We start from the raw sequence: 27482 nt of genomic DNA on the forward strand, positions 1-27482 counted from the left end.
GAACTCAGTTCCTCTCTTCAGCCGTGAGACAGAAGGAAGCAGAGAAACCACGCAGCACCAGAGCACAGTTCACCGGCTCATCTCAGTATGTGGCAGAGAACTACGTGGTGTTGAAGGAGGACGACAAAACAGACGGTGGTCGGCAAATCTCAGGGTCGCCAAATTGCCCGTTCCTGGACAAATTAAACGGTAAGGTCGTTGTCAAGTCATTGTTTCTTTATACCTATGTTATAGCAGAATGCAAATTAATGCATTGCAACCGTGCATTATTATCATTCTAATTTTTAATGCAAACCTTTTAGGGATACACATGCATGTCTGTTCTGCTGTCAGTTTGTTACATGCAGTTATATGAAACTAAAATGATGCAGGCAGGCAGCAGCGCTGTCAGACCAGCTGGTGATCACTCTAGCAGAAAGCAGAAATCTCTCTTTTGTCTGTGGGGTTCAGAGTCGAAGGGTTTGCCAAGAGTCTCTGAGGAACGCGTCCAGTTCCCTATAGGCTACTTAATAAATGATCTGCGCTTGTAATATTTCCATTAATGCCTGATTTCAGCTACTATCAAATGGAACGACTGGTAGACAAAAAAAATAAAAAGAAGAATTATAGATCAACAGTCTCCCCCATGAAATATGTAGTTATTATACAAGCATAATACTCCACCATTTGGCTTTTAGAGACATAACCGTTTGAAAGTTGGATAAATTATGTAGTTTGAATGCGTAAGTTGGCAACGAGGACGCCCAGGAGGCCTGCTTCCTGTCAGGTAGAGCAGTGGTTCCCAACTCTGTTCTTGGAGGCCCCCCAACAATACACATTTTAGACGTCTCCCTAATCAAACGCACCTGATTCAACTCATCAGTTTGTTCCTGTCAGGTAGAGCAGTGGTTCCCAACTCTGTTCTTGGAGGCCCCCCAACAATACACATTTTAGACATCTCCCTAATCAAACGCACCTGATTCAACTCATCAGTTTGTTAGTGGAGGCTCCAAGAATTGAAATGGGTGTGTCAGATGAGACATCCAAAATGGGTGCTGTTGGGGGGCCTCCAGGAACAGGTTTGGGAACCGCTGAGGTAGACCGAGCGCTTCTCCTGGAGCAACTCCATGCCTGTCCGTGTGCATCTACCTGTGATGGAGAGAGCTTGGCGAGCTTGGGGTAGCTGCTGGAAACTACGAGTCTTATATTTAGACTTTGATATCAGACATAGACTTATGTTTGTTATTTACGATGGTTACTCACAGAGCGTCTTGATTTGCAGATAACTTTTTTATCTAAAGTAACAAGAACTGGTCCATGGTTCCCACACTTATGGAAAATCAGTAAATATCGGGTAAAAAAGAAAAAGAAAAAAAAAGTTTCCAGGTCTTGAAATTGGAATGGAAATTAATCCATGAAAATCATGGAAATTCATGGGTCTAATAGTGTGGGAAATCTGCTGTTTTTCCTGGAGCTGCCAAATGCTTTAGTTAAATCTTAGGGTTATCACTGGTTGATCCATTAAACCAGGGGTTTTCAAACTGAACAAAAAAAAACTGTGTAAAAAAAAAATCAGTAAGTTAAAATTAAATAAATAAATAACTAAAAAGATTTAAATAAAAAAATTATACATTAAGAGATAATACAAACAGTACAGTACTATAGTGAGTAAAAACAACAATGTAATGTAGAAATGATAGAAATGATAGATGTATTTGTAATATACTATACACAATATACTATTCGTCTATACAAGAAAATATAGCTGCCTTTTGAATTTTAGCATGAGGGTCTCTCACACAAGGATGATCATATTTGGGGGTCTGTGACATCTAAAAGATTGAAAACCCCGCACTAGACTACCACCCTCTACTGGTGAACACCATGAACATTGTAAGAAAACTGAAGAGGCTCATTGTTTAGGCTGTTAAATAAACAATATATTGTTTTTTTTCAAGGGAAAACAAAGTGGGTTTATAGGGTTGGTGTAGTAAAATCTGTCTGGTTCAGGGGTGTGTGGTTTGTGAGCTGACTAAAATGTTCATGCTCCACAGCCGGTCATGAATAGCTCTCACATTGTGGTCTCCGTTGATGGATTCAGAGTTCATTACCGGTTGTTACATAAGTCACTTCTGCTGACAGTGCATTGGTGATCATTATCTTAATTCTCTTGTTTGTGCTTTGTTTGTTTGAAAGAGCAAGCGGAAAATGAATTGAGAAGTGTGATACACCAGCTTTTTGTTTTTGGGGTCTTTCCCAGTTTGAATCCTCTGGTTTGTGTAAATCAAGTCTTGTTGTGAGTGGGTAAGACAGTGTTTGTGAAGGCCAGTGGTCTGTGGCTCTTTCGTACTGTTACAGTGCAGTGTCAAGCTTAAGTGAGGAGGCTTTCTGCTCGTATGTCATCCAAATGGAGATGGAGAGAGACTGCCTAGTTTCCAGGATTGAGGATTGAGACCCAAGATTTCTCCATTGCAGAGCGGGCTTCACATTCAGTCTGTCATATGGGTTTCATTATCAGAGTTTTACTCGTGCCTGATGGCTCCCCATCTCAAGAGTAGTCTGAAAGCAAAAAATGCTTCTTGCCATCTCAGATCACACATATTCTTGTACCTCATGTCTCCGCTAACAGTTTACAAGGCCCTTCCTGAAATTTCATGTCACATTTAGTGTAGCTCGCAGATGCTTCTCGTTCTTGATTTGCCCCAAGAGCAGCCAATTATGAAGTTCAACTCCTTCAAGGCCACAGCTGATTTTTTGGAGAAGATGTTCTTTACGGGGTCATGTCTTCCTGTGGCCTCTGTGTCTTGAGCTCCTTGTCCTGCTTTGTAGGCCGGTGTTTTTTTTTTTTTGTCACAAAACAGACTGCAGATGGACAAGTGAATCATTCACTGGAAAAGTTTAGTTATTTCCTCTAATTTACACAATTTCTGTTATATTGTTTTATATAATGGGGATAAGAACTGAATGATTCTGATTCCTTTTAATGTTTTTGAATCCATTTATGACTCCATTAATGACTCTTTCAATTTGCCATGACTATACATAGATATAACAAATAACCAACAAACTATTAATTTATTTATTTATCTTGAACCAACTCATTAGAGTCTTTCATTCAGGAAATTGTGCTGTTTGTTTTTGATTCACTGAAAGGAAACGGCTCAAAGTATTAATTCGTTTTACAATCGGATAACACTAGTTGCACTGTAACTACATATTAAACAAATATAACACTGGTCATGCCTTAACTGTGTATTAAGCAAATAAAAATGTATCCATTTTGTTGATTTATTCATTTGATTTACCAAAAAGAACCAAGTCATCATTAGAGTGATTTGTTTGGGAATTGGTTTACACTGGTTGTGCTGTAGGATTTTGATTCACTAAAATTAAATGCCTCAAAAGATTTACTCATTCCGGAAACAGACAACACTGGTCATGCTGTCTATTTTACACTGTAGATTCAGTATCGTTGTTGTGGCATGGTTGAATTAATAGTGCAGAGAAAGTATTTTAGTACAATATATTGTTGAACGCATACAGTCTGTGAGAAATATTTACTCTAAAAATAGAAAAGAAACTAACAATTTTCAGTTCCCAACACTTATTATAACATAATGTTGGCCTTTTGGGTTGATCAAGCCTCAAAGCCACATAGTTCGTGACACTTCGTGACCTTCTTTGGCAAGATATAATATAACAAGACTCTAACAAGAGGTAATGCAAGTAAAGAGGCTTTGCCAAGCAGGAAATAACAGTAAAAAGCCTGGAGGGTTGAAAGGGTGTGGAGAGCACAGGGGCATGTAGTCCATCACTATTTGTAGGGGACAAAGACCTCTTAGTGTTTTAAGATTACTTGCTGCACTTAAGCTGTTTCAATGCAGCCCATAGGAAATTAAGGGAACTTAAAACCAGCATCAGCCTCTGAGGCCACTTTTGGGTCCTGACCTATTTGTTGCTGCTATTTTTTTCAATGGAGACAGAGAGTGTTTGGTTTTTAATGGAGGAGAATGTAGAATATTGTCAGGCAGTTTAACATGGCTTATTTTGTGGCAACAGAAATCTTGGATGAGTTTCACACAGTGGTTTCAAATAGCTTTCCAAAACAGTCTTTCCGTAGAAATTAGACAAAGCTCCCTCACAAACACAGACACACACTTCTTTGGCCATTGTCTTTTTTTTTTTGTGGTACTAGTCAGAAATAGTTATCCTTGATGGACAAATTAATGTAAAAACTCTATATTCTTTCTCCCACCCTTTCCCAAATTTTCTCCTTTTCCTCCTCCTTTAACCCCTCTAAACTTTTTTACCCTTTCTTTCTTGAGTTTGAGTTCATCTTTTTTTTCTTCAAGAGGCAACTTGTATCCTTATGCTGCCAAATCATTTCCCATCTGTTCTTGATTACCTTTGTCTGCACTTGGTTTCTCTTCACCCATCAGAGCTTGTATGGCATCTCTTTCTACCTCTTCCCAGAAAGCATGGAGTGAGGGATCGACAGATAATGAAAGAAACAAGGAGTGTGCAAAGGAGGTAGAATAGCTTTTGTTGATGTTGATCATATTGCTGATAAAGAAAATGGAAAAATGTCTCAAACTTGTGCATTGCCATGTTTGAAATGGCATAATAACATACTACTCATATTATTCTTGCAGTATGCAATGTATATACTGAGCAAAATATGCCATTTTTCTTTATGCATGACATTTGAATGAAAGTGTGGAAAGTGAAAGACCAATGAAAGTGCAGTATACAATCAAATCACACTGCAAGGAAGATGTTATCCCACAATGCAATGCACTTAACCTAAAATTTTCAGTGGGATGAATGAAGTGCAGATCATTTCAACTGTGATTGCTTGAATTAACCTTCCATTTCCAGTGTGACAGAGGCAATATCAACCACAGTTTTTACAACAATGTATTTTCTTTACTTTATATGTGATTATTACATGAATTTCTACAGTAAATTGCAAAAATAACCAGTTTTCTGAGTTGATTAAAAAAGTCATTTTGGGTAAAATCATCTGCTAAATAATTAAATGTAACTAATCTAAATACATTTTGTGTGTGTGTGTGTGTGTGTGTATATGTAACATGACAACTATGTTGTGTGTGCACTCGCATACTACGATCAAAAATAGTAGGCATTATACAGTATGAACAACAGTATGCATTACATAGCCGAACACAGCCTATGGCTGCCTCTCTCACATTGTGTCCCATTTGAAACAGTGGTGCCACACGAGTCCCTCTTGTGGTATTTCTCAAATTAGGACATTTTGTTTTATAGCCAGCCCCAGACGTCAGATTGGCCTCCTGACCCCACAATGCTTTCCTTTCTTTTGCACTCTTCCGGTGAAGGACAGAGTGAAGAGAAACAGTGGCCCGCAGTTTAGAAAGCGGTTTTCCCCTTTCCTCTTGAATGTGAAAGGAGGAATGATTGATTAGCTCTAGCAACAGGATGCAAACAACAGCCTCCCAAGGCAATATGTTTGACCGGTCAGTCAGAGAGGAACCATTTAGCCAAGAAACTCGCTGTTCTTCTTTTCTTTTGCATCTATCTAACATGTTTGTTTTTCAATAGGGAGGCTCTTCATATTTATGATCCCCGGTTATACACATCTTAGAACTGCCCGTCCTCCACCTCCAACCCCAAGAGGCGAAGTGTCAGGAACCACGTAGAAGTGAAGCCCCCATGGCTCCAGAATTCTGTGCGTCACTTTGGTGAGCGTGGGGCCGTCAGAGGGCAGAAGACATGTTGGGACAGAGGGCTGGGCACCGCATTGAAGCTTGCTGTAGTAACCATGGAAACGGTGTGGAGGAGTTTGGCCTTCGTTGGCATCATCGCCATGGTTGCCCGTGGAGTGGCAGAAAGTTGGAGTCCTGAGGAGTTTGCTCAGTCTCAAGGTGAGATTCCTGATTGTTTAATTGTAATGAAGTTTTAGTAAATGGTGTGAAAAATAAGTGTTCATTTCGTTTTGGCCACCATTTGCTGCCGATAAAGTGTATTAAAGGGGGCAGCTGCCATCCTGCTTCGTGTATCGTTCAAAAGTTTTGAAAGAAGTCTCTCATGCGCACCAAAGCTGCATTTATTTGATCAAAGATACAGTAAAAACACTAAAATTGTGAAATATTCTTACACTTTAAAATAGCTGTTTTCTTTTCTAATATATTTTAAAATTGAATTTATTCCCGTGTCAGCAAAGCTGAATTTATCTGAATATTTGTCACATGACCCTTTAGAAAACATTCTGATATTCTGATTTGCTGCTCAGTTTCTTATTATTATCAATGTTGAAAACAGTTGTGCTGCCTAATATTTTGTGGAAACCATGATGCTGTGCCATGTTACTGATGACACTGAATGGTGATACTGATGTATTCTTCAAGATTTTTTGATGAAATGAAAGATGAAAAAAAAAAACATTTATTTGAAATAAAATTACTTTGAAATTGATCACTTTTGATCAAGTTAATGCATCCTGGCTAAATAAAAGTATAAAAAAAAATCTTTCTGAATGGTAAAGTAACTGAAAAACTATATTAAACATAATTAGCAATATCTCATAATTAGCAAAATGGACTACTATTTCAATTCTTAACCTTCTAAAATAAACTTTCAAACCCTGGGCGGTTCCTGACGGTGGTTTGTTGAATCAAAAGTGAAGTCTTTATTCTTTTAATGGGGCTCTGTCCATGGTGAGGGAGTTTATGGGGAAGTAACACAGGCATCCTCCTCCTCTCAGGTTCCTTGTTGAGATTAAAGACACATCAAAGGCTCTGGAGGATCGGTGCACCCTGTAGGTGTAAGGGCAGGGAGTACCCGTCCATCAATTGTGGGCCTTATGTTTATTTAAGATAGTGCCGGTTGATGGCGGTCAGAGGGCTAGGCGTGTGGTACAGTTTGAGCTCTGCTTTCATGCTTTGACATAAAACCCAGCTGTGCCCCTGACTCCTGTTATTGAGACTGTCTGGATTCAAGTTATAGAGAAAGGCTAGATTACCTTTATGCTTGGCTAATTCGCAGAAACTTTTATCCAGAGTGACTTAAAGCACAGTTTTAGTACACGGATGGCCCCTCTAGAGCAACTTGAGGCCAATTGTGTTACTTAAAATCGTTCAAACTAGCTGAATTTTTATCACTATAGTTAAGAGTTTATATCCCTGTGTGTTTATGTGAATTTTGGAAGATCACATAAAAATTCTGAATGGAAACACTGAGATAAAATTTCCAAAATGTGCATTAAAAATTACTTCTAATGTCAGATTTATCCTATAGCATGTGAATACGTTACATCGTTGTTTTATGCTTAATAATAATAATAAAAATGACATGTTGTTATTTGGCTTAGGCTCTCTCTTTATGCCTTGCAAGTGTTTTATTAGTTTATTTTTTATTTTCATTCTTTTTTTTTTTAGTTATTAGGCTGTTATTTAGAGTGATATGTTTTACTTTTACGCCTGAATATATGTGTCCTTCTTGCAGTTTAAACATCTTCGTTGTTTATAATAGAAGCAATCTAGTTTTGTCACTTCATGTCGCTTACTTGTAAGAACCATTGTCACACATAATGCATAAACTCTAATTGTAGAATTATTCAATTGAGAATGATTTCAATCGTGTTTGTTATTAAATAAAGTAACAAAATAAGTAATGACTTATGGTGTAAATTGTAAAAAGTACATGTTATTTTGCATGTTCAGTCCTAAAAGTAATCCTGAACTTTTTACTTTTCATTTTCCTTTTTACTTCCAAACCACTCAACCACTGATTACTTTTATAATTGATTGTAATTTTTAAACCCAGACAGCATTTACTGTTGGATAGGGTGTATAAAGCAGTTAGCTTAAGAAGTTAGCTTAAATTTAATCAAAAGGACGGACCTCATCTGTTGAGCTCTTCTGTTGGTCCGGTGATGATCTTAAGTCTGCGCAGGTTTTAAAAACCCCATGCAAACACATATGGGGCTTAGAAGCAGCAGCTCTTTCACTAATTAGACAGTCTTATTAAGTGGCCCAGTCTGAGTAACTGCTGTGAGGAGGGAAAGATGTGATCTTTTATCATTTCAGCACTTGGTTTGAGCCTTTATTCCCTCCTTATGGAAGGCTTAATCAAATGGACTGTATTCTCTAAGGTTACTTGTCCTTCTCTTGCCATTGTACACAATGCCACATTTAATATAAGTCATATGGTGCGTCTGCTGATGTAAATTTTCTACAGCTCTGAGAGATTACGGAAAGTAGTAAGACAAGCTGAATCAAGGTCACATACAAGTCTCATCTTCATGCTGCTGGACCCAAACAAATGAGACATTGCTGTCGCCCCGCTCACAGTGTTTGAACTGGCAGGATGGAGTAAACAAACCAATGGAACAAACCTTGTTTCACATTAAGGACACTGATCCTGGTGTATTTCTTCACATCTGAATGTATAAAAGGGTTTGGTTTGGTTTCAGGATGTTTGTCTCTTTGCCAATCTCCGCCCCTTGGGTGTAGTTTTTCAAATGCCGAATTTAAACAATTAATCTCTAGGCCCACTGTTGGGAACAAGAAGTATACAATTTCAGGATTTCCATAGCAACAGGCAGCCCTTGGTCTTAGGGCTACTAACTAGCTTTTCTTCTCTGTGGTCTATTCAATGGTTTCACTGTGAACTCTTTTGTTCGGCAATTGACACGGTCAGAGTACATAACTGCAACTGAATAAAATCCTTGTTAGTAACCAGAGGCTCTTTACATGGGCCCCAGCTGATCCAAGAGACAGTGATCTGCTTAAAATTGTTTGTTTACGTATGTATTGTTGATTTGAGTTAACAGTTCTCACTTGTTTGGATCTTAAAAGTGCATTTAGTAATTTTTTTATGGTCTTGGAGTGATACCGACAACTAGAGGCATAAATTCCTTCACATCCCTCATGCCTTGCGTCTTAGTTTAAAACTTTGTTTAGTATTCATTACATATTTAAGTTTTTTATTTATGCTTTCTGCTAGCAATAAGTGTCTTGTACTCTTAGTTCCTCTTTACTCCCACAGATTTCCATATTTAAATCCAATTTGCAGAATTCCTCAGACATTTTACCCTAAAATCGGTGCAGAAAATGTGGAAAGAGTGTGCCGATTTCATCTAGGCCTGGTCATGTGACCTCAGTATGGCGGCCCCCATGAAGTGATCTTCAAGTTAAATAAAAATTTGTAGGCTACTGGTATGATTTTGATATGTCTTTATCCATGTAAATGTGCATTTACATTCCAAATTTTTAAATATTATATTATATAATATACTTTAATGCAATAATATTTAAATTTTTTTTTGTGATTTCAGTGCATGTTTAATTGTTTATTGTTTGAGCTATATAAACTTAACTCAACTTCCATCCATCAATCTAAAGGACATTTTATGTGTTTCCACAGCTGAGTTTCTGTCCAGCTTGGGCCAGTATGAGATCGCCATCCCAGTGCGTGTGGGGCCACATGGGGAAACGCTATCGGAAGAGGAGACCTCTCACAGGAATGGCCGACACCGGCGTAGCACGGAAACGCAGAGCGTTCCAGAGCCGCAGCTGTACTATCAACTCTCCACATCGAGCGCTGACCTTTTGCTCAACCTCACGCTGCAGGGAGGACTGCTCTCGCGACAGTTCCGTGTGGAATACTGGAAGAGGGGGCGCTTGGCTTGGAGTCACCCATACTTGCCCAGCTGCCACTATGTGGGTCACCTGCAGCACCAGCCTCACTCTAGTTCTGTGGCTCTTAGCAACTGTAATGGCCTGGTGAGCTCCTTTGGAATTTTGAAACAAACGGTGATGTGTCTCAAATTATGTGCTAATTACTGTGCACTTAACCTACGCATACAATATGACATCATATGCAGAAGTCCACAAAATGGGCTACACCTATAGCCTTAAAGGAATATTCCAGGTTCAATAAAAGTAAACTTAATCAACAGCATTTATGGCATAATGTTGATGTATAAAGCAGAAATGTGAAGTTTATAATTTTATAAAAGTACTTAAAGGCACAATATGTAATTTTCGCCGCTAGAGGGCACGTATTCAAAATAAACAAATAGACAAAGGCGTAGTTTGATGACGTGTGGAATCATGGGACTCGGTCAGAAATCATGTTCATGGATGAGCTAATGACTTATTAACGTAGTAGTATGAAGCAGGGGGAGGCTGAAAGCCGTCGAAGCGAAACGAGGCCGCTGAACGAGTGTGACACACGGCTCGAAAGCAGCGGAGCTTTTATTATGCCACAGTCGACCGCTTCCGCTCCTTCCGGTCGTGCGTATGTGGGGGGAAAAAAGCAGCACTGTTTTATCATACTAGATACATTTGAAAGTTCTGTTATAATGCTACTCTGTGCGGTCGTCACCGGTCGATTAAAACGCACGACATATTAAAGCATCTTTGGTGATTCCATGTTTTCTACAAAACAAAACCGGAAATCGAGGGCTTATGACGTCATTGGCAGGCGACTCAATGACACTATGGACACGGTCCATGTCACTAGTTAAAATTGCTTATTTCTCTGGATTTAAACATTCTTCGAAACATTTGGGACACAAGTCAGCAAAATATATAACACTGTTCTAGTGGTTTTTGGATATTTTAATAAAAAAATCGTACATATTGTGCCTTTAAATTGACTCTTTTAATCAAACTTTGATGTATTATACAACGTAATCACTTTCTTTCTATACTCGAGTGAGTTGTCGTGGCTCCCCTGTACATTAGAAATGGGCAGGTGTTGCTAAAGTCTGTCTCTCCCAGCTGGTGTAAAGCTCAACTCTAAAAACAGGTGTTTTGGAGAATAATGATGGATTTAGTTTCAAGCAGCATGCTGTGGCTTGCTCATTACTTGCCTGAGCTGGTAATACACCTGCGTAAACAGATTGCAAAGTCAAGACCAATGCTTGTTTATCCAGACCCTTTGAGTATACTGTTAAATCTCTCTGATAAATGCCATCTGACATCCTGGATACAGTATTGGGCGATTCAACTACCTGGCATCACAGGTGCTAATACATGACTGGCCTGGTCGATAATTTATCCATTTTTAATCGTGTGTGCACCAACACAAGTAAATACAATGGAGGATTAAGCTTGCTCATGAAGGCGGTAAGAAACTTCCAGGTTAATTATTGGTGATCAGAGTAGCATGACTAAATTCATCAGGGAATGCTCAGTGTGTCCACAAGAGCATCACTAAGCACATTACAGGATTATGTGGACTTGAAAAGTGTGACCGAGAGAGATGAAGAGAGGAAACAATGAAACATGCTAAGATCCTTTGGCCAGCCTCCATGAGTTCCCATTTCATCCAGGATTATTAGCCTAGCGCAAGCTCATTATTTTATAGGGGAGACTAATGATGGGATGATTTGATCTTGTCAGGGACTTCAATGTATCTAGCTTGTAAAATCAGATTGCCCAGGGAAGCCAACTGTTTCGTTTTTTCACATGCAAGCAAAAGTATATCATACATTTCAATGTCAGACCTTTCATGCTAATCTGAATCTATGGTTTCTTGTGTTTTTTCAGCAAGGGGTCATTGTGGCTGCAGGTGAGGAGTACCTTATCGAACCCTTGGTTTCTGCTAAAAACATCACTAATGAGGATGGCAGAGAAGGGCACCCCCATGTGGTGTACAAACGGTCATCTCTAAGATACCAAAACATGGACCAGTCCTGTGGAGTCATTGGTAAGAACTAAAAAGGCCATGAAGATGTTTTTTAAACCTTTTAAGCATCAAATCACAAGAGAAAATTGTGTTCGCCAACCCATTTCATGGGGTCTTTCAGTATGTATGGTATCCCGTTTTAATCATAACATTAAAGTCACATTATAATGGAAGTAGAAATTGATATTTTACCGCATTTTGTGACATACATCTGAGAGAAACAGATTGTTGAAAAATGATGGGCAGGAATTTGGTTCTGTCCATCAGTTGTGCATTGAATGGAGGCAGATTTGAATGACGAGCTTGTACGTAGTCGATTGTAAGAAAGAGGTGGGGTTTAAGCACACTAAATGATTGGAGAAGTCTGGCATACGTCACCAGAGAGAAGTCTGCCCTTTCATCAGAAGCTCAAAGAATTCATTTAGAAAAAAAGATAGGGTGAATTTACATTTCATGCTAACCAAATCGAACTTATTTGGGACACTGCCAGGTTTATAGGTAAACTTAACATAACTACCTTATTGAAAGTAATTAATCCAAAGTCAGCTCATTCACAATTTGAAGTTACGCTAGAAGGATTTTGTATTTGTAAAATAGCATTAAGTTCTGGATTGAAGGCACTTTTTTCATCACAAGATTTTAATAAAAACTGTAACTACAGAGTTTTGCTCATTGTGGCTGTTTCTCTTTAGATGAGAAGCCTGGTAAGAGCTATGGATGGTGGCAGAGAACAATAAAGCCCTCACCCAACCAGATGGGACGGGGCCAGTTACCACTGAAGCGTTCTGTCAGTCGAGAGCGCTACGTCGAAACTCTCGTGGTGGCCGACAAGATGATGGTCAGCTATCATGGCCGTCGCGATATCGAACAGTACATTCTGGCTGTCATGAATATTGTAAGCTTCAACTCTCCTTGTTCTTGTGTGCATGCTTAAAGGAATAGTTGACACAAAAATGAAAATCTTGTCACTCCTCATGTCTTTTGAAAACCCATATCACTTTCTTTTTTCCTTGGACACATGGAGTTATTTATAGCAGAATGTCCAAGCTGCTCTTTTCCATACAATGAATGTGAAAGATTCATCAAGTCAAGAAAATTTTCAAAAGATTTTAGATTTTGATCTGTTCCTCACAAAGCTATCATATGGGTTCTGCATGTAAGTTAAATGAAATACTTTCTGGACGATTTTTTTGGTGCTTATTTGGGATTTGACTACCCCTGGTTTCTAGTTGCTGTCTTTTTATGGAAGAAAACTGTTCGGACATTGTGCTAAACTCTTCGCCGGTTACTTGAGAGCCTTACAAAGACCTAAAATGAACAGTCTGCAATGTCCCACAGACTAAGTGAATCTTCAGAGGATGTTTGACCTATCCAGGTCATTTGTTTTGGCTCAGAGAATAATGATTAAATGAAAACCAAGTAACTGTCTTCTGTCACTCTGAGGATCCATATTTCTCTCTCCAATTTATAATCCCCATGGGCGATTTGTGGCATTGTTACAAATGGTTTCACACCTGTGGAATGTGTTTAATGAAGGGATTACCTCACCTCGCTGCCCCAGCGCAGCAGTTAGCACTGGTTTTATAGTAGACTGTAAACTGTCCATCTTTACAGTAAACAGCAGGATTAGAAAGGTCTAAAAACAGACAACTGGCTCGTTTTTAAGACTGGTTTTTTCTTGTTTCCCTGGAGGTCAGGTTGCCAAACTGTTCCAGGATTCTAGCCTGGGGAATGCAGTGAACATCGTTGTGACGAGGCTTATTCTACTGATGGAAGACCAGGTACTCTTACTGAAGCACATTTGCCTAGAGGACTGTTACATTTATTACATTTGCCTGATCACAGTATTTGTGCACTTTAAATTCCAGTCACGCATTACCATTCAAATAGGGACATTTTAAGTGAACATAGAAATGCGATAGCATGTTTCAGTTTCTGGTGCAGCAGTGTGTTATGTGAGATATAAACACCTCTGGTGTGCATGCATCATTTGTGAAAAGTATAAACAATGGTTTAACATGCATTGTGAATGCAACGCTCTGGCTTCACTTTATTTTAAAGTGGTGGTTGATTATTGAAATTTTAGTTAGTGTGTAATGTTGCTGTTAGAGCATAAGCAATGTCTGCAAAGTTACAATGCTCAGAGTTCAATGCAAAGGGAGATATTTTCTTTTAAACAAATTGCTGTTTAAGGACTACAAAAAAAGGCTTGTAGGGACTACAACGAGCTTCTTCCTGGGTTTGTGACATCATTCACTAACCCCGATGTTTACATAAACCCTGCCTCCTGGAACTGTTTTGACAAGAACGGAAACAGTGGTGTAGAAGGTAAAATATGTGAAAATGTTATACTGCACCCCAAAAACACAATCAAGCCTTTGAAAAAAGCTGATCAATCACCCCTTTAATATAAATTATAAATATTATAGTATAATATACAAATTATAAATACATTATTTTTACATTTTGATTGAAGGATTTAGGATAGAAATATACACAATTGTTAAAAAGTTTGGGGTCAGTATGTTTTTTTGTTTTTTTTAATCCAGCAAGATGCTTTAAATTGAACAAAAATGACAGTAAGGATTTTAGATTGTTTGACAAGATTTCTAATTTAAATAAATACAGTTCTTTTGAACTTTCTATTCATCAAAGAATCCTGAAATGTATCACAATTTCCACAAAAATATTAAGCTGCACAACATTAAGTAGTTTTATATTAATATGTAGTTTTATATGTAAATGTATATGTAAAACTACATATTAAAATATAAAAAAATATATTTAAAATATTGTTATTCTTGCAATTCTAGCCCTGTGCAATATTTAAAAACTTTGTAAAATCCTGAATGAAACGTACACTTTATTGTATAATTCCAAGAACATGTGCATTAAGCTTACTAGCAACATAAGCAACATTTATTGCAAATATTTATACACAAATTATTCATCAGACAAAATTTCATGATTGTGACAGCCCAACACATACACATATAAGCCTTACGGCCCGTTCACACCAAGAACGATAACTATAAAGATAACTATATTAGCGTCCACACCGATTCTGCGATTCTGTCCACACCAGCGGACGATATCGTCTGTTTATTCCAAGCGCACACTCGTCTGCTGCTTTAAATTCTCGAGCTTGTTATGGCAGGATTGATTCTGATTGGCTTTTAATGTTTTTATCGTTCATCAGCTGGAAAAAATCATTCTGAAAGTGATTCCAACTATATCATTTCTCTGTGCCTTTATCGTTATAGCTGCGGTGTGGACTCTGCTATTCTTTAATATTGAGAACGATTTTTAGAACTATATCTTTATCGTTATCTTTATAGTTATCATCCTTGGTGTGAACAGGCCTTTAGTCTGGCTTATTTCACCTGTCAAAGAATTCCTTGTTTGTGTATTTACAGGCAAAAGCGTCCTAGTCTGAGGCAGTTGAGACAGTCCGCACAAGTCTGGACTGTTTGCTACCTGGTTCTGCTGGGTGTGTCTAGAGAACCTGCCATGACTGCTCTTATTGTTGATTATGACCTCTCATTTTGCCACACTCATGAATGTACAGGGCCTTAAAAAAATGTGTAAGAAATCGAGAAAAATCTGAAGGGAAGCCAAACTGTACTGCTACTGTTCTCGCCGCCTGCTTTTAAATGCAATCAATCTGCCTCTGTCATGCATTCAGGCTTCCACCTCTGTCCTGAGCGGGGCGTGACGACACCACATGAGCGAGTTGGCTCGCTCCGCGGGATCTCTGGAATACGTCGACCTCAAACAGGCTCCTACAGACGACGCAGGGCAGGGAAAGGATAGGAGTGGGGTTTTGCGGTGTATTTAATGACGCATTAATGATCCCAAATCGCAGACAGCTAAAAATAAATCCCCTGTAATTTGTTCCGCATAATGTCATTTGACAAATGATGGGAGACCGGTCATTAGGAGCAGTATTAGCCGTGTTGAGATAACTACCGCGTGGCGTGCTGAGGAACCAAACATGGTTCGTTTCCAGATGAGAACACCCCACCACCCCCTGTGGTAGAGGAAACCTGGAAAGTTAGGATTCTGAGCACTGGATTGTGGGATGATACAATTATAGACTATGCCAATGTGTGTGCATTCCTAGGTTACGATGCTGTGGCCATCTTGGGTCTTTTTGTACATTCTAGCAGTGTGTTTGTTGTGTCTGTATTATCATACAAGCCCTCATCAACTGTAAACTCATCAATAAAGCAGAGAAATGGCTCAGAGCTGTGCATGTTTAAAGCTAAAGAAGCTATAAGTTGTACCTTAAAAAGTTAGACTTATTGCGGGTAACTTGCATCTCTAAAACAAAGCATCTCTATGGACTCCTTCTCAAAGAGCTCAAAATATTATAAAGCGGAATTTATGTTAAAATAGTTTCTCCAATTGCAGTTAAAATGTGCTGTCACATTTACAGAAAGGTCCACATGCTGGGACTCAAACTCATGGTGCCTGAATCACAACGCATATGTCGGCAAGCTGCCCAAAAGTCTATCCGCACAGACTGCCACATTTACTTTCATATGAAAAAAGTCCCCTGGTGAATTGGATCTCTTTAGGAATTCACATGATTGGAATTTTGCATGACTTGTGAGGAGAAATTCCCATGCAAATTTCACATCAGGTTCATGTTTGTTGAACGTTTAATACTAAATTTGCTGCATTTACTGTTATAAAGCTGCTTGCTTCATGTATTGCTAATTTGCTACACTACATATGGACCGTTTTTCCTTGTGAATTTTTTGGTAGACATTTTTGCTGATTTGATCTCACCTTAAGGTGTAGACACTATACGTGAGCCATATGCATACTTTTGGTAGACATTTTTGCTGATTTGATCTCACCTTAAGGTGTAGACACTATACGTGAGCCATATGCATACTTTTGGTAGACATTTTTGCTGATTTGATCTCACCTTAAGGTGTAGACACTATACGTGAGCCATATGCATACTTTTGGTAGACATTTTTGCTGATTTGATCTCACCTTAAGGTGTAGACACTATACGTGAGCCATATGCATACTGTACCAATGGCAAATGGAAGAAGTGTTCTGTGAAACCTTTTTGAAAACAATCATTACTTATGCAGTTTTTTTTTTGTACAGAATTGAAATATTTCAGCTTAAAGAACCAGCATATTGTCAACTGTTAAAAAGAAGTCCAGTATCAGCCTAGTTGGGAAAACTTTTTAGGGTCTTACTGTACTACAAATACATATGAGCATGCACATACATTTATCTCATCAAATTATACACAAAGAGTACGATGTATATCCAAGTTTATCTGATCCAAATTTTTCCTTTCCTCTCTTGCCAGCCCACACTAGAGGTAAACCATCATGCAGGGAAGTCTTTAGACAGTTTCTGCAAGTGGCAAAAGTCCATCCTGCACCGGAACGGACATGGGAATGCCATCCCTGACAATGGAATCGCTCACCATGATACAGCAGTCCTCATCACCAGGTCAGCATATTTCAGTATACGCTTTTAAAAACTTTTTCAACACACACACTAATATCTGTCTAATATTTTGTAGCACTCCATTGGTTCTACAAGGCAACAGGTCATAATTTTAAAAAGGCTGTAGTGTACTTGAAGTGTGTGTTTGGAAGAACAAGCGATTTATGGTAAATCATGCTTTAGCTTTAATCTACACAATGAGGAGTTAGGTTGAATTCCTGTGCCTCAGAGTTGAGTGAGAGAGATAACATGTGAAGTATGAGAAAGAAATCGAGAGTGAGAGTGAAAGAGAGAAGCAGAGAGAAAGAGAAATTGTGGGAAGTGTTGAGTCTTTATATTGGAGGCTTATATCAGAGGGTATGTCTGCTGAATGCATCAAGCATTTCCTTTCATTGTCTTCACTCTCTTATCAGGACAGTGTCTAGTCTGTGACCTGTCTCACAGTTCTAGTATCTGTGTGTGTGTGTGTGTGTGTTCTGTGGAAACCCAAGCAGTTTATTCACCCAAAAATAAAAAAAACATCATAAATATTTCTCTGGTGTGTTTTCAGGTATGACATCTGCATCTACAAGAACAAACCCTGTGGAACACTTGGTAAGACATCCATCTATCCATTTAACCAATCCATTCAGTTGTCCAATCCATCCATCCTATCATTTCATCCATTCTACCAATCTATCCAATCTGTCCGTCCTACCAATCCATCAGCTCAACCAATCCATCCATTCTACCAGTCTATCCAATCCATCCATCCATCCTACCAATCCATTCAATCATCCATAATTAATTGCCTTATCTGTCTGCATATATTAAGTATTTGCTTATTCATTGCTGATTTCTCATTTCTTCTCTGTTCATAACAAAGCTAATCGAAGGTTTATTGGTACTGTATTGTCTTTTAATTTTGATTAGTTTGTAGAGAATAATTAATTAATTAACTAATCAGCAGTACTGTAGTAGGATTTGCATATATGTGTATTTGCATATCCACCTTATTTTTCATTGTGGAAGTAAGCTATTTCCTGTGAATGTGTGAATGTGTGGAACTTCCAATCAATTAGCCGCTACAGGTAAACAACTATAAGAATAAACAGTACAGTCAATTGTAAAACTATATGTGCAATAAAATGTGTTTGTAATTGTGATAAAAATATGATAATATGATAACAAATATACAAGTTTGCAATTTCAATCAACATACATTTTTGTACAGATGAAATAACTGAAAGCGGCTGACAATGTAAGCCAAGTTAAAAAGACCCGGCCCACTCTTACGTTAAAAATAAGGTGGATAGTGTTGTAGCATATATGTGTATGTGTGTGTCCATGTCACTGTGCTCGTGTGCACACATGTGTCCGTATCAGGATTGGCACCTGTTGGCGGTATGTGTGAGCCAGAGAGAAGCTGTAGCATCAATGAAGACATTGGTCTGGCCACTGCTTTCACCATTGCACACGAGATAGGACACACGTGAGTCTCTTCCAATTCCTCAACTTCCTTGCTTACATCTTATGTTCCTCTGTTCCTGCGTGTCTTTTGGCCTGAATTTTGATGATTGATGCTGTTTACTTTGGGTCAAGAGGGAACTGCAGGGGGTTTGTGAATTAATTAAAAGCTAATTCATTAAATGATAAACATGTCAAATGAAAATAAATACAGAAATGTAAAATAAAATGAAATGCTTACTAAAAATGATTCAAAATTTCATTTTTACCTGCATTTAATGTGACCAATAACCAAAGTCAGAGAACTGTGAACATGCAAATGTGTTGTTCAATTATTGAAATATTAACTTAAAATCTCAGAAGGCATTAAGTATTTTAGTTCAAAGGGATTCTGCTGACAAAAAAGTTTGGGAATCCCTGATGTACCTAAACTGACAAAATTATGTTGGTATATAGTATATTCCAAAACCTTTTGAAGCTCTACTATAAGCCAGCATTACATCAGCTCTCTTAAATTCCAGTTTTGCCTACTTGAGTCATCAGGGCATACCCTCTCAACTCTGACCTTAACATTTGACCTCTACTCTGAGTGGCCTACCAAAATAAACTTGGGTTAAATTCAAGGATGATCTCTAAAGCCACTAGACAAATACAAATAATGCTCTTAATGCTTTTAAATACAAATAATGCTCATTATCAACAACTGCACTAATATTTTCTCTCAGTCTTGCAATATTTATATCTTGCCCACTGCTCCGGGTGTGTGTTCACAGTATGTGTGTGTGCACTTGGATGGGATAAATGCGAGCACAAATTCCGAGTATGGGAAACCATACTTGGCTACACGTCACTTTCACTTTCATCTGAATTTATGGGCACGCCTGGTTGATATCACACTTCGGAATATTTCCCTGAAAGGCAGTTGTGTTGTCATTTCTGCTGCTTTGGTAGTTGAAAAGCATTTTTTCCCCATCGTTGTATGGATCTGAGCTCTGTTTGTGCTGGGTCATTCAGCACATTGACCCAGTCTATTTTGTATATTTTTATACAATTCTTTTTATTATCTGTGTCCTGTCTTGTCACTGTCATTCTGTTGCACTGTGGAGCTTCTGTCACTAAAACAAATTCCTCGTATGTGTAAACATACCTGGCAATAAAGCTCATTCTGATTCTGATTCTGACATTGTTGCCTTGGCTACGCTCATGGGCTTCGGAGCTGTTTTCATAGGTGGTGAAGTCATTAGTGATCTGGTCCTTATGGTTCATCCAGGTCCCTTTGAACTGATGGCCATATGACGCTGCACACTGCGGCTGTCTAGACTAGGGGGCATATGTTTAACTGTGTATAGGATTGCATAGGTTTGTGAGAGGTGCTGATAGGTTTGGGTATGTATGTTCACATTCTGTAACCAGGACCATGGGATTCCATTTTTATAATTCCATAAAATCATTCATCTCTCTCTTTCAGGTTTGGGATGAATCATGATGGTGTTGGCAATGCATGTGGGGTGCGCAGTCAGGAGACTGCTAAACTCATGGCTGCCCACATCACCATGAAGACTAACCCTTTCGTCTGGTCTGCCTGCAGCCGCGATTACATCACCAACTTCCTCGAGTGCGTCTGCTGCCTCAGTCTGAGATCTGTATTTTCACTGAGACATATTGGATTTAGTGTGAAATATTGACCGTATCATTACTCAATTTTAGTATCATAAATTTCCAAAGGATTGGATTATAAAAATGATTGATGTGAATGTCTGTTTAAACTACAACATGATCGTCTGAGTTTGTGTTTACGAGGCATTTGTTACATGAGGTGCTTAATAATGATAGACCAATATACAGGCTAATTAATATTTGGCCATTGTAAACTATGCCTGAAATCTTCTGATAGCTAGTTCACATTTTCTGTTTTCAAATATTTTAGTGAATATTTGTTGTACATTTTAATCCAATTTTATTTCTTTTCATTTTAAATATTGTTTCTTTTTATAGACTACAGTAAAGACTTTTTGTTGTTACAAAAAATCTATTTCAAATATGTGCTGTTTTATTTTGATAAACTTTATATTTAACTGTTAATATTTAACTGGTTTCAAACTGATAATAATAAGATATTTCTTGAGCACCAAATCAGCATATTAGCATGATTTCTGTAGGATTGTGTCACACTGAAGACTGGAGTAATGGCTGCTGAAAATTCATATTTGCTATCACAGGAATAAATAAAACTTTAAACTATATTAAATTAGTATCAAAATAGTCTGTGGCACTTTTGCGTAAATTTCTTACTATGATGATTAAAATAGGTTTCTAACCATCAAGGCTGATTCACTCTGCCACAACAAATGTAAACAAGAGTTAACACACTGATCCAAAAAAACAAAAAACAAAAAAACAATTGTTGGAATTTAGTGTTTGTTGGCATCAGGGCAGCATGAACTAGCCTTTACATTTTCATCACTTCTCACACACCCGTTATGTTTTCCTTCTGATTGTTTCTTAGCTCTGGCATGGGTTCCTGCCTGAACAATGCTCCCCCCAAGCAGGAATTTGTTTACCCCACCACAGCCCCTGGCCAAGCCTATGATGCAGACGAACAGTGCCGCTTTCAGTACGGAGTGAAGTCTCGTCAGTGTAAATACGGGGTACTTGCATCACTCAGTGTAATCGACAACAGTTCTTCACCCAAGAAAGAAAATTCCATCATCATCATCTATTAAAAATGCAGATGAGCATGATTTTTGACAATGGTACCATGACAATACCATGTTTTTTCTGATCTACCTTTCAGATGTTTGGGGTCAGTAAGATTAAATTTTCTATTCATCAAAGAATCCTGCAAAATGTATCAGTTTTATTTTAATTACATTTTTCAAAAACATTAAAAAAAAATCCAAAACCCCAAACTTTTGAATGGTAGTGTACATCACCATACAAGAACAGCATTGTTTTAGACATTAGAACATAGATATTCTATGTTTACAGTATCAGTAACAAAAAATACCTTGGTAATACTATGCATATGCAATGTTTTGTCTTCAAAAGGCATAAGATAACTTTTTGTGTTAGAGTCATGATTTGCTAGAACATTTTATTTTTATTTTTTGGTGAACTATTCAAAACATGTTTAAAATATTTCTTTTTTTTAAATCTGTAAAATAATCTTTTTTGTATATTGACTCTTTTTAAAATATCTCATTTAGAAGTATATAACCATCCTACTGTAAGACATCTATGCTCAAGTAGAGTCTTTGTACAGATGAATTGTGGGTTATGGTCCTATCCAGGTTGCCTTTACAGGTGCATCTCAATAAATTAGAATGTTGTGGAAAAGTTCACAGTAAATCATTTAGCGCACTCTTTATCTCTCTCTCTCTCTGTAAATCTGCACCAGATAGTCGTTCTACCTTTCGCTGGCTGTAATATTCCATCTTTTTGCTCTCCCAAGACTTCAGACACTGGCATTCTGCCACTTTTGTCCAAAACCACAAGTTGGTCAAAAGTTTGCTTCTCTTTGGTTTGCGGCTCTATTCTCTGCCAGCCAAGCTTGACCCTTACACCTCCACAGACCCACAATGGAGCTCAGAGCTCAGTCTGTATAGTGTGCTATATCTGCTCTTGTTGAGTCAAGCTTTAGGTATTGACTGCTTTATGGGATACCAGTGCAGGAAACTGAACATCTGTAGGAGGATAACACACTAGTTCAGCTATCACTGTAACTATGTAGTCTAATAAAGCAGGAAGTTGTTAGGTAGGTCTGAAGTGCAGTGTGTTCTTTACATTTAAGGGGACATCTGATCTACATCAGAAACAAAAAGAGTACCATGGTATGAGTACAACATGCTAAAAATGCTCAGAACACCTTAGCATCCACATAGCCACATCGGAAGACGTTGTTTGGTGAAGGAATGTCCCATTTCTGCTCTTTCCACACATTTCTTCAGTCTCATGAGTGTTTCTTAAGGTCTGTTTTTTCCTAGGGTGACCATACGTGCCATTTTTATGGAACACGTCCTGGACAGGATTTCTATATTGCCTAAAATATCCAGGTTTTGGCTGTTAGCGCTGCACATACCGATCGGTGTATGACATCCGTGAGAGCTATAAAGTGCAGACGCTCCTTAGCTTTCGAATCGCTCTCGCGGTACTTTGATGTCAACCACCGATCGATCTGCGCAGCGCTGCTTCAAGTCGAACGAACACATCTAATCTGTGTGCGTATAGTTGCATCGATTTGACCGTTCTCTGTAGATCCCACCTTCTCACGCGCCACGATTGGTCGATTATGTACAATGCCTGCAGGTTATTGGTCAAGCTACTTTTCGATCATTACCTTCAGCAAGTATGAAAACAGGAAACAAAGCATAATATAGAAATCCTGGCCAGGACGTGTCCTGTAAAAATGGCACATATGGCCACCCTAGTGTTTTCTGCCTTATCTGGAGTTTTGTTTAGTGGCTTGTGTGTGTGTGTTCAGGAAGTGTGCAGTGAGCTTTGGTGCATGAGTAAAGGGAATCGCTGCATCACCAGTAGTATCCCAGCCGCCGAGGGCACCATCTGTCAGACCAGCACCATCGAAAAAGGGGTGAGCACAAGGAATAGCAGAACACAGCCATGTCTACTGTTTTATGTTGATTAATGCTATTTTCTCATTAGTGGTGCTACAAAAGAGTGTGTGTGCCATATGGAACACGTCCGGAGGGGGTAGATGGTGGGTGGGGCCACTGGTCGCCATGGGAGGAGTGTAGTCGCACCTGTGGGGGCGGAGTCTCGTCCTCTATTCGCCATTGTGACAGCCCCAGGTGAGTCAGGCTCATGTGATTGATTAACACTGTTTGATTGGACAGATCATTAGTGGCATTATTCAGTGACAATGGTCATATGCTACATTGTGTGAATGACAATGTTCAAAATGGAATACAGCTTGCTATTTACTGAATACTGCACAGTATGCTACCTACTATTTTTTTTAAAACAGTAAGTGGAAAAAATAGGCATTATTTGATTTTTCTACATTGTCATATTACCTCATTATGTTGTATGTGTGGGGCATCCAGTTAAAGCATCGTAAAAAAAAATTTTTTTTATTCTAATTTTGTGTAAAAATATCTAATATATAACTAATCAAATAATCTGTCAAAAATGAGATGACATTACTTATGGTTCATTTATCACAATGGAAATGGAAGGCCAATCAAGCGTGTTGCATTATGGGATACAGTATTCTGTGCAGTGTAGTTGGACATCCAAGTATTTTATGTATACAGTATAAAATTCTGTTCCGAAGTTTGCGGTCATTTTCTTTTAAATAAGAAATTAAAGGGGTCATATGATGCGATTTCAATTTTTCCTTTCTCTTTGGAGTGTTACAAGCTCTTGGTGCATAAAGAAGATCTGTAAAGTTGCAAAGACTAAAGTCTCAAATCCAAAGAGATATTCTTTATAAAAGTTCAGAGTCAGCCACACCTACCTAAAACGGCTCGTTCTAACACACCCCAACATACCTACGTCGTTCTGTGGGAAGATATGCATAACGCCGCCCAAATGTTCACGTATGTGGAAAATAATGTGTTTTTTTTACTTTAAACCGCATAAACACATTTCATTACACCAAATACACAAAATAATGTTCTTTTTAGCAGCATCATATGACCCCTTTAATACTTTTACCCAGCAAGGACACAGCAAACGGTTTAAAGGTGACAGTGAAGACATTTAAAATGTTAACCTAACAAAACATTTAGATTTCAAATAAAGGTTCTTGTTAACTTTCTATGCATCAAAGAACCCTGAAAAAAGCACAACACTGATAATAATAAGAAATGTTTCTTGAGCACTACTTCAGCATATTAGAATGGTTTTTGAAGAATCATGTGACACTGAAGGCTGCTTTTTCCAGCACAGGAATAAATTACATTTTAAAATATAGTAAATTAGAAAACCGTTATTTTAAATTGTAATAATGCTTCACAATATTACTGTTTTTCTGTATTTTTGATCAAATAAATGAAGCCTTGGTGAGCATAAGATACATCTTTCAAAAACATTTAAAAAATCGTACCCACCCCAAACTTTTGAACATTAGTGTATACTGTATGAGTGATTTGATGATTCATAATGTTCTTACTCTCAGCCTGTTGTACACAACCTAGTCTGTCAACATGCCAGGGAAAATCGGAAAAACTAACAGAAAGACAGAAGATGTCTGGCTGAAATGAACTTGAGCAGAATGATTTTGTAATTTACATTTACATTTACATTTAGTCATTTAGCAGACGCTTTTATCCAAAGCGACTTACAAATGAGGACAATAAAAGTAGTCAAAACTAACAAAAGGGCAACAATATATAAGTGCAAATGACAAGTCTCGGTTAGCCTAACGCAGTACACGTAGCAAGGTATATATATATATATATATATATAGATAGATAGATAATACACACACATACACACACACACACACACAAAAGAAAAACAAGTAGATAGAATAGAAAAAAATAGCTAGTTTTTTTTTTTTTATAAAAAAAGAAGATAAATAGATAAAGTAGAATTAAATTATAATAGAAAGTGCTAGAGTTAGAGGGTCAAATAAAGATTATAATTAATAATAATTATTATAGTAATTGAGAGTTACATTGAAATTACACTCAGATGTATCTTATGCCTGTCTTTGTGTGGATGCAGGCCAACAGTTGGAGGAAAATATTGTCTGGGAGAGAGGAAGCGTTTTAGATCCTGCAACATTGATGTGAGTTTGATACCTGCACATCACTTACGGACTCCATTTGTGTGTGTATCTGTCTGACGTTTCTTCAAATAATTACTAGAACTTTGGTTTGCTTGTGGATGGATTCTGCTCCTCTACATTAGTTGACAACTGAAGACTGGTGCATTGGGCAAAATATTACACCTCTAAATGTGTAGACTTACTCCAATAGATGAAAAGGATTCACAGTTGCCATGCTCCACTATATTCTCAGACTGACTGAATTGTGTGTGGATTAGGAGTGCCCGGCTGGATCTCAGGATTTTCGGGAGATTCAGTGCTCGGACTTTGACAGTGTTCCCTTCCGGGGGAAATTCTACACCTGGAAGCCGTACAGGGGCGGTAAGTACACAGCCCTTTATAGCACCTGTTCTGAGACATACTGGTCGTGTCACTTTGATTTGTGTCACTTCGATTAGCCTGTTTTTACTCTGAACTGCTACAGTTCTGCCTTAAATGCACTATAAGTCTTACCACATTGGTATTGTCCTTTAAATGTGACCTATTTTACTGATACATAAAATAGGTCACTAAATTATATTCAAATGATATTCATGGGACCCTACATTATTTCTAGTTGGCATACCTTTTGTTAAACACAATAGAATTAAATGTTTAGACAAAGCCTATATGATTTTTACAATACAGTCCCATTAGTTAATGTTAGTTAATGCATTCATTAAATAATATTAACAGATAAAACTTTTGCTTTTAATAAAATTTCATTAACTAAGATTAATACTTGAGAGTAGTAGTAGTGAGTATTTCTCACAGCGAATGTCATGGTGGACACCCAAATCCACTATTTTATAAATAATGCTGTTTAAGGGTCACAGAATGTAGTTTTAAAGGGGTCATATGATGCTATTTTAAAGATCATTATGTTGTGTATTTGGTGTAACAGAATATGTTGACATGCTAGGCGAGAATGTAGTTGTTTAAACTTCAGATATGCAGTTTGTTAATAAAGATAATGTCTATTTGAACATTCGCTTCAATATTTTTGGAGATGTGAGCTCCAGGGTGTCAGCAGCCATTCAGAGCTTATGAAGCCGCCTAGAGCAGCCTCACCTCGGCCAGTTCTTCTGGAATTTGCCACTTGCTCTGATGTCTCTATAGTGGTTAAACATGAGATATCATTTGTTTTGGGTAAATGTAACGGGCAGTCTTTGGTCTCATTTATCTATTATTTGTTCCTGAGTAAATAGTTTTGGCTGAGGGCAAAATCTCATCACGTTATATTTTATACTTGTCCGTGACTAAATGTAAATGTAAATGTAAATTTTATATAACTTTAATGCTGTCTATTAGATCGCTGCCTTTGTACTTTTGACTGAATTGCTTATCAACTTTTATGATGGCTGTTGTTGTTGTTTATTAAATATTATTATTACTAAAAATGGCTGTCCCCTTAAAGAGTGCCATATTTGAGGGTATAGGGGGCGATTTCGGATACAGCCACTGTCTTTATGAGTGAGTCAGCAGTAAAGACTTTTATATTGAAAGAGACTGAAACAGGGTTGTAAACAAGGAAGTTATTTTTACTTTCAACAACACCTTGTAAGACGCAGCCAACAAATGCACTTTCAAATATTTGACTGGATGGCTAAAAATGATGGTTAAATAATTTTGAATCATTTGTGCCTACAGCCAAATCACAGCCGTGCTGATATACAGCCATATCGCCCTGCTACTCATGCTCATATATATATATATATATATATATATTTAAAATAATGTTTTAAAAGAAGTCTCTTATGATCAAAAATATGAAATATTCTGACAATTTACGATAAATGACTTCTAAATATATTTCATATATTCTAGGGTGACCTCCTGCAAACATTCTAATATTGAATATAATTTTCGCGCATCAGGGAGTTATCAATTAAATCACTATTAGTATTTAAATCACTTTGGATGCAGCTCGTGTTGGATGCAGGGTTGCCAAATCCGCATTTTTTGCACGGAATTGGGCTGATTTTAAACTGTTGCGGCGGGTTGATTTGGCTGTTGTTGTTGTTTATTAAATATTATTATTCAATAAATAATATTTTATATAAATTATAGTAGTATTTAATAATAGTATTTAGTATTGAGAAATGGTATGTGTTTGTAATGGTGATTT

The 27482-nt window shown here is 37.8% G+C and overlaps 1 protein-coding gene across 1 annotated transcript; it reads left to right on the forward strand.

The window, feature by feature from the left end:
- On the forward strand, nucleotides 1–25696 carry LOC107745832 (A disintegrin and metalloproteinase with thrombospondin motifs 10-like; the record flags this gene model as incomplete). The annotated part of the gene is made up of 16 exons (XM_016559837.1): nucleotides 1–189; nucleotides 5563–5885; nucleotides 9388–9746; nucleotides 11520–11679; nucleotides 12351–12553; nucleotides 13356–13439; nucleotides 16997–17142; nucleotides 17690–17733; nucleotides 18005–18022; nucleotides 18505–18610; nucleotides 20054–20200; nucleotides 21092–21233; nucleotides 23066–23173; nucleotides 23245–23390; nucleotides 25273–25336; nucleotides 25594–25696. Coding segments are annotated over exons 2-16 (1933 nt in total), but the record flags the coding sequence as incomplete, so codon positions are not given.
- Between the last annotated feature and the right edge of the window lie 1786 nt (nucleotides 25697–27482).

The sequence above is a fragment of the Sinocyclocheilus rhinocerous genome, unplaced genomic scaffold, assembly GCF_001515625.1.
Source record: "Sinocyclocheilus rhinocerous isolate Xijiao unplaced genomic scaffold, SAMN03320098_v1.1 scaffold558, whole genome shotgun sequence".
NCBI lineage: Eukaryota > Metazoa > Chordata > Actinopteri > Cypriniformes > Cyprinidae > Sinocyclocheilus > Sinocyclocheilus rhinocerous.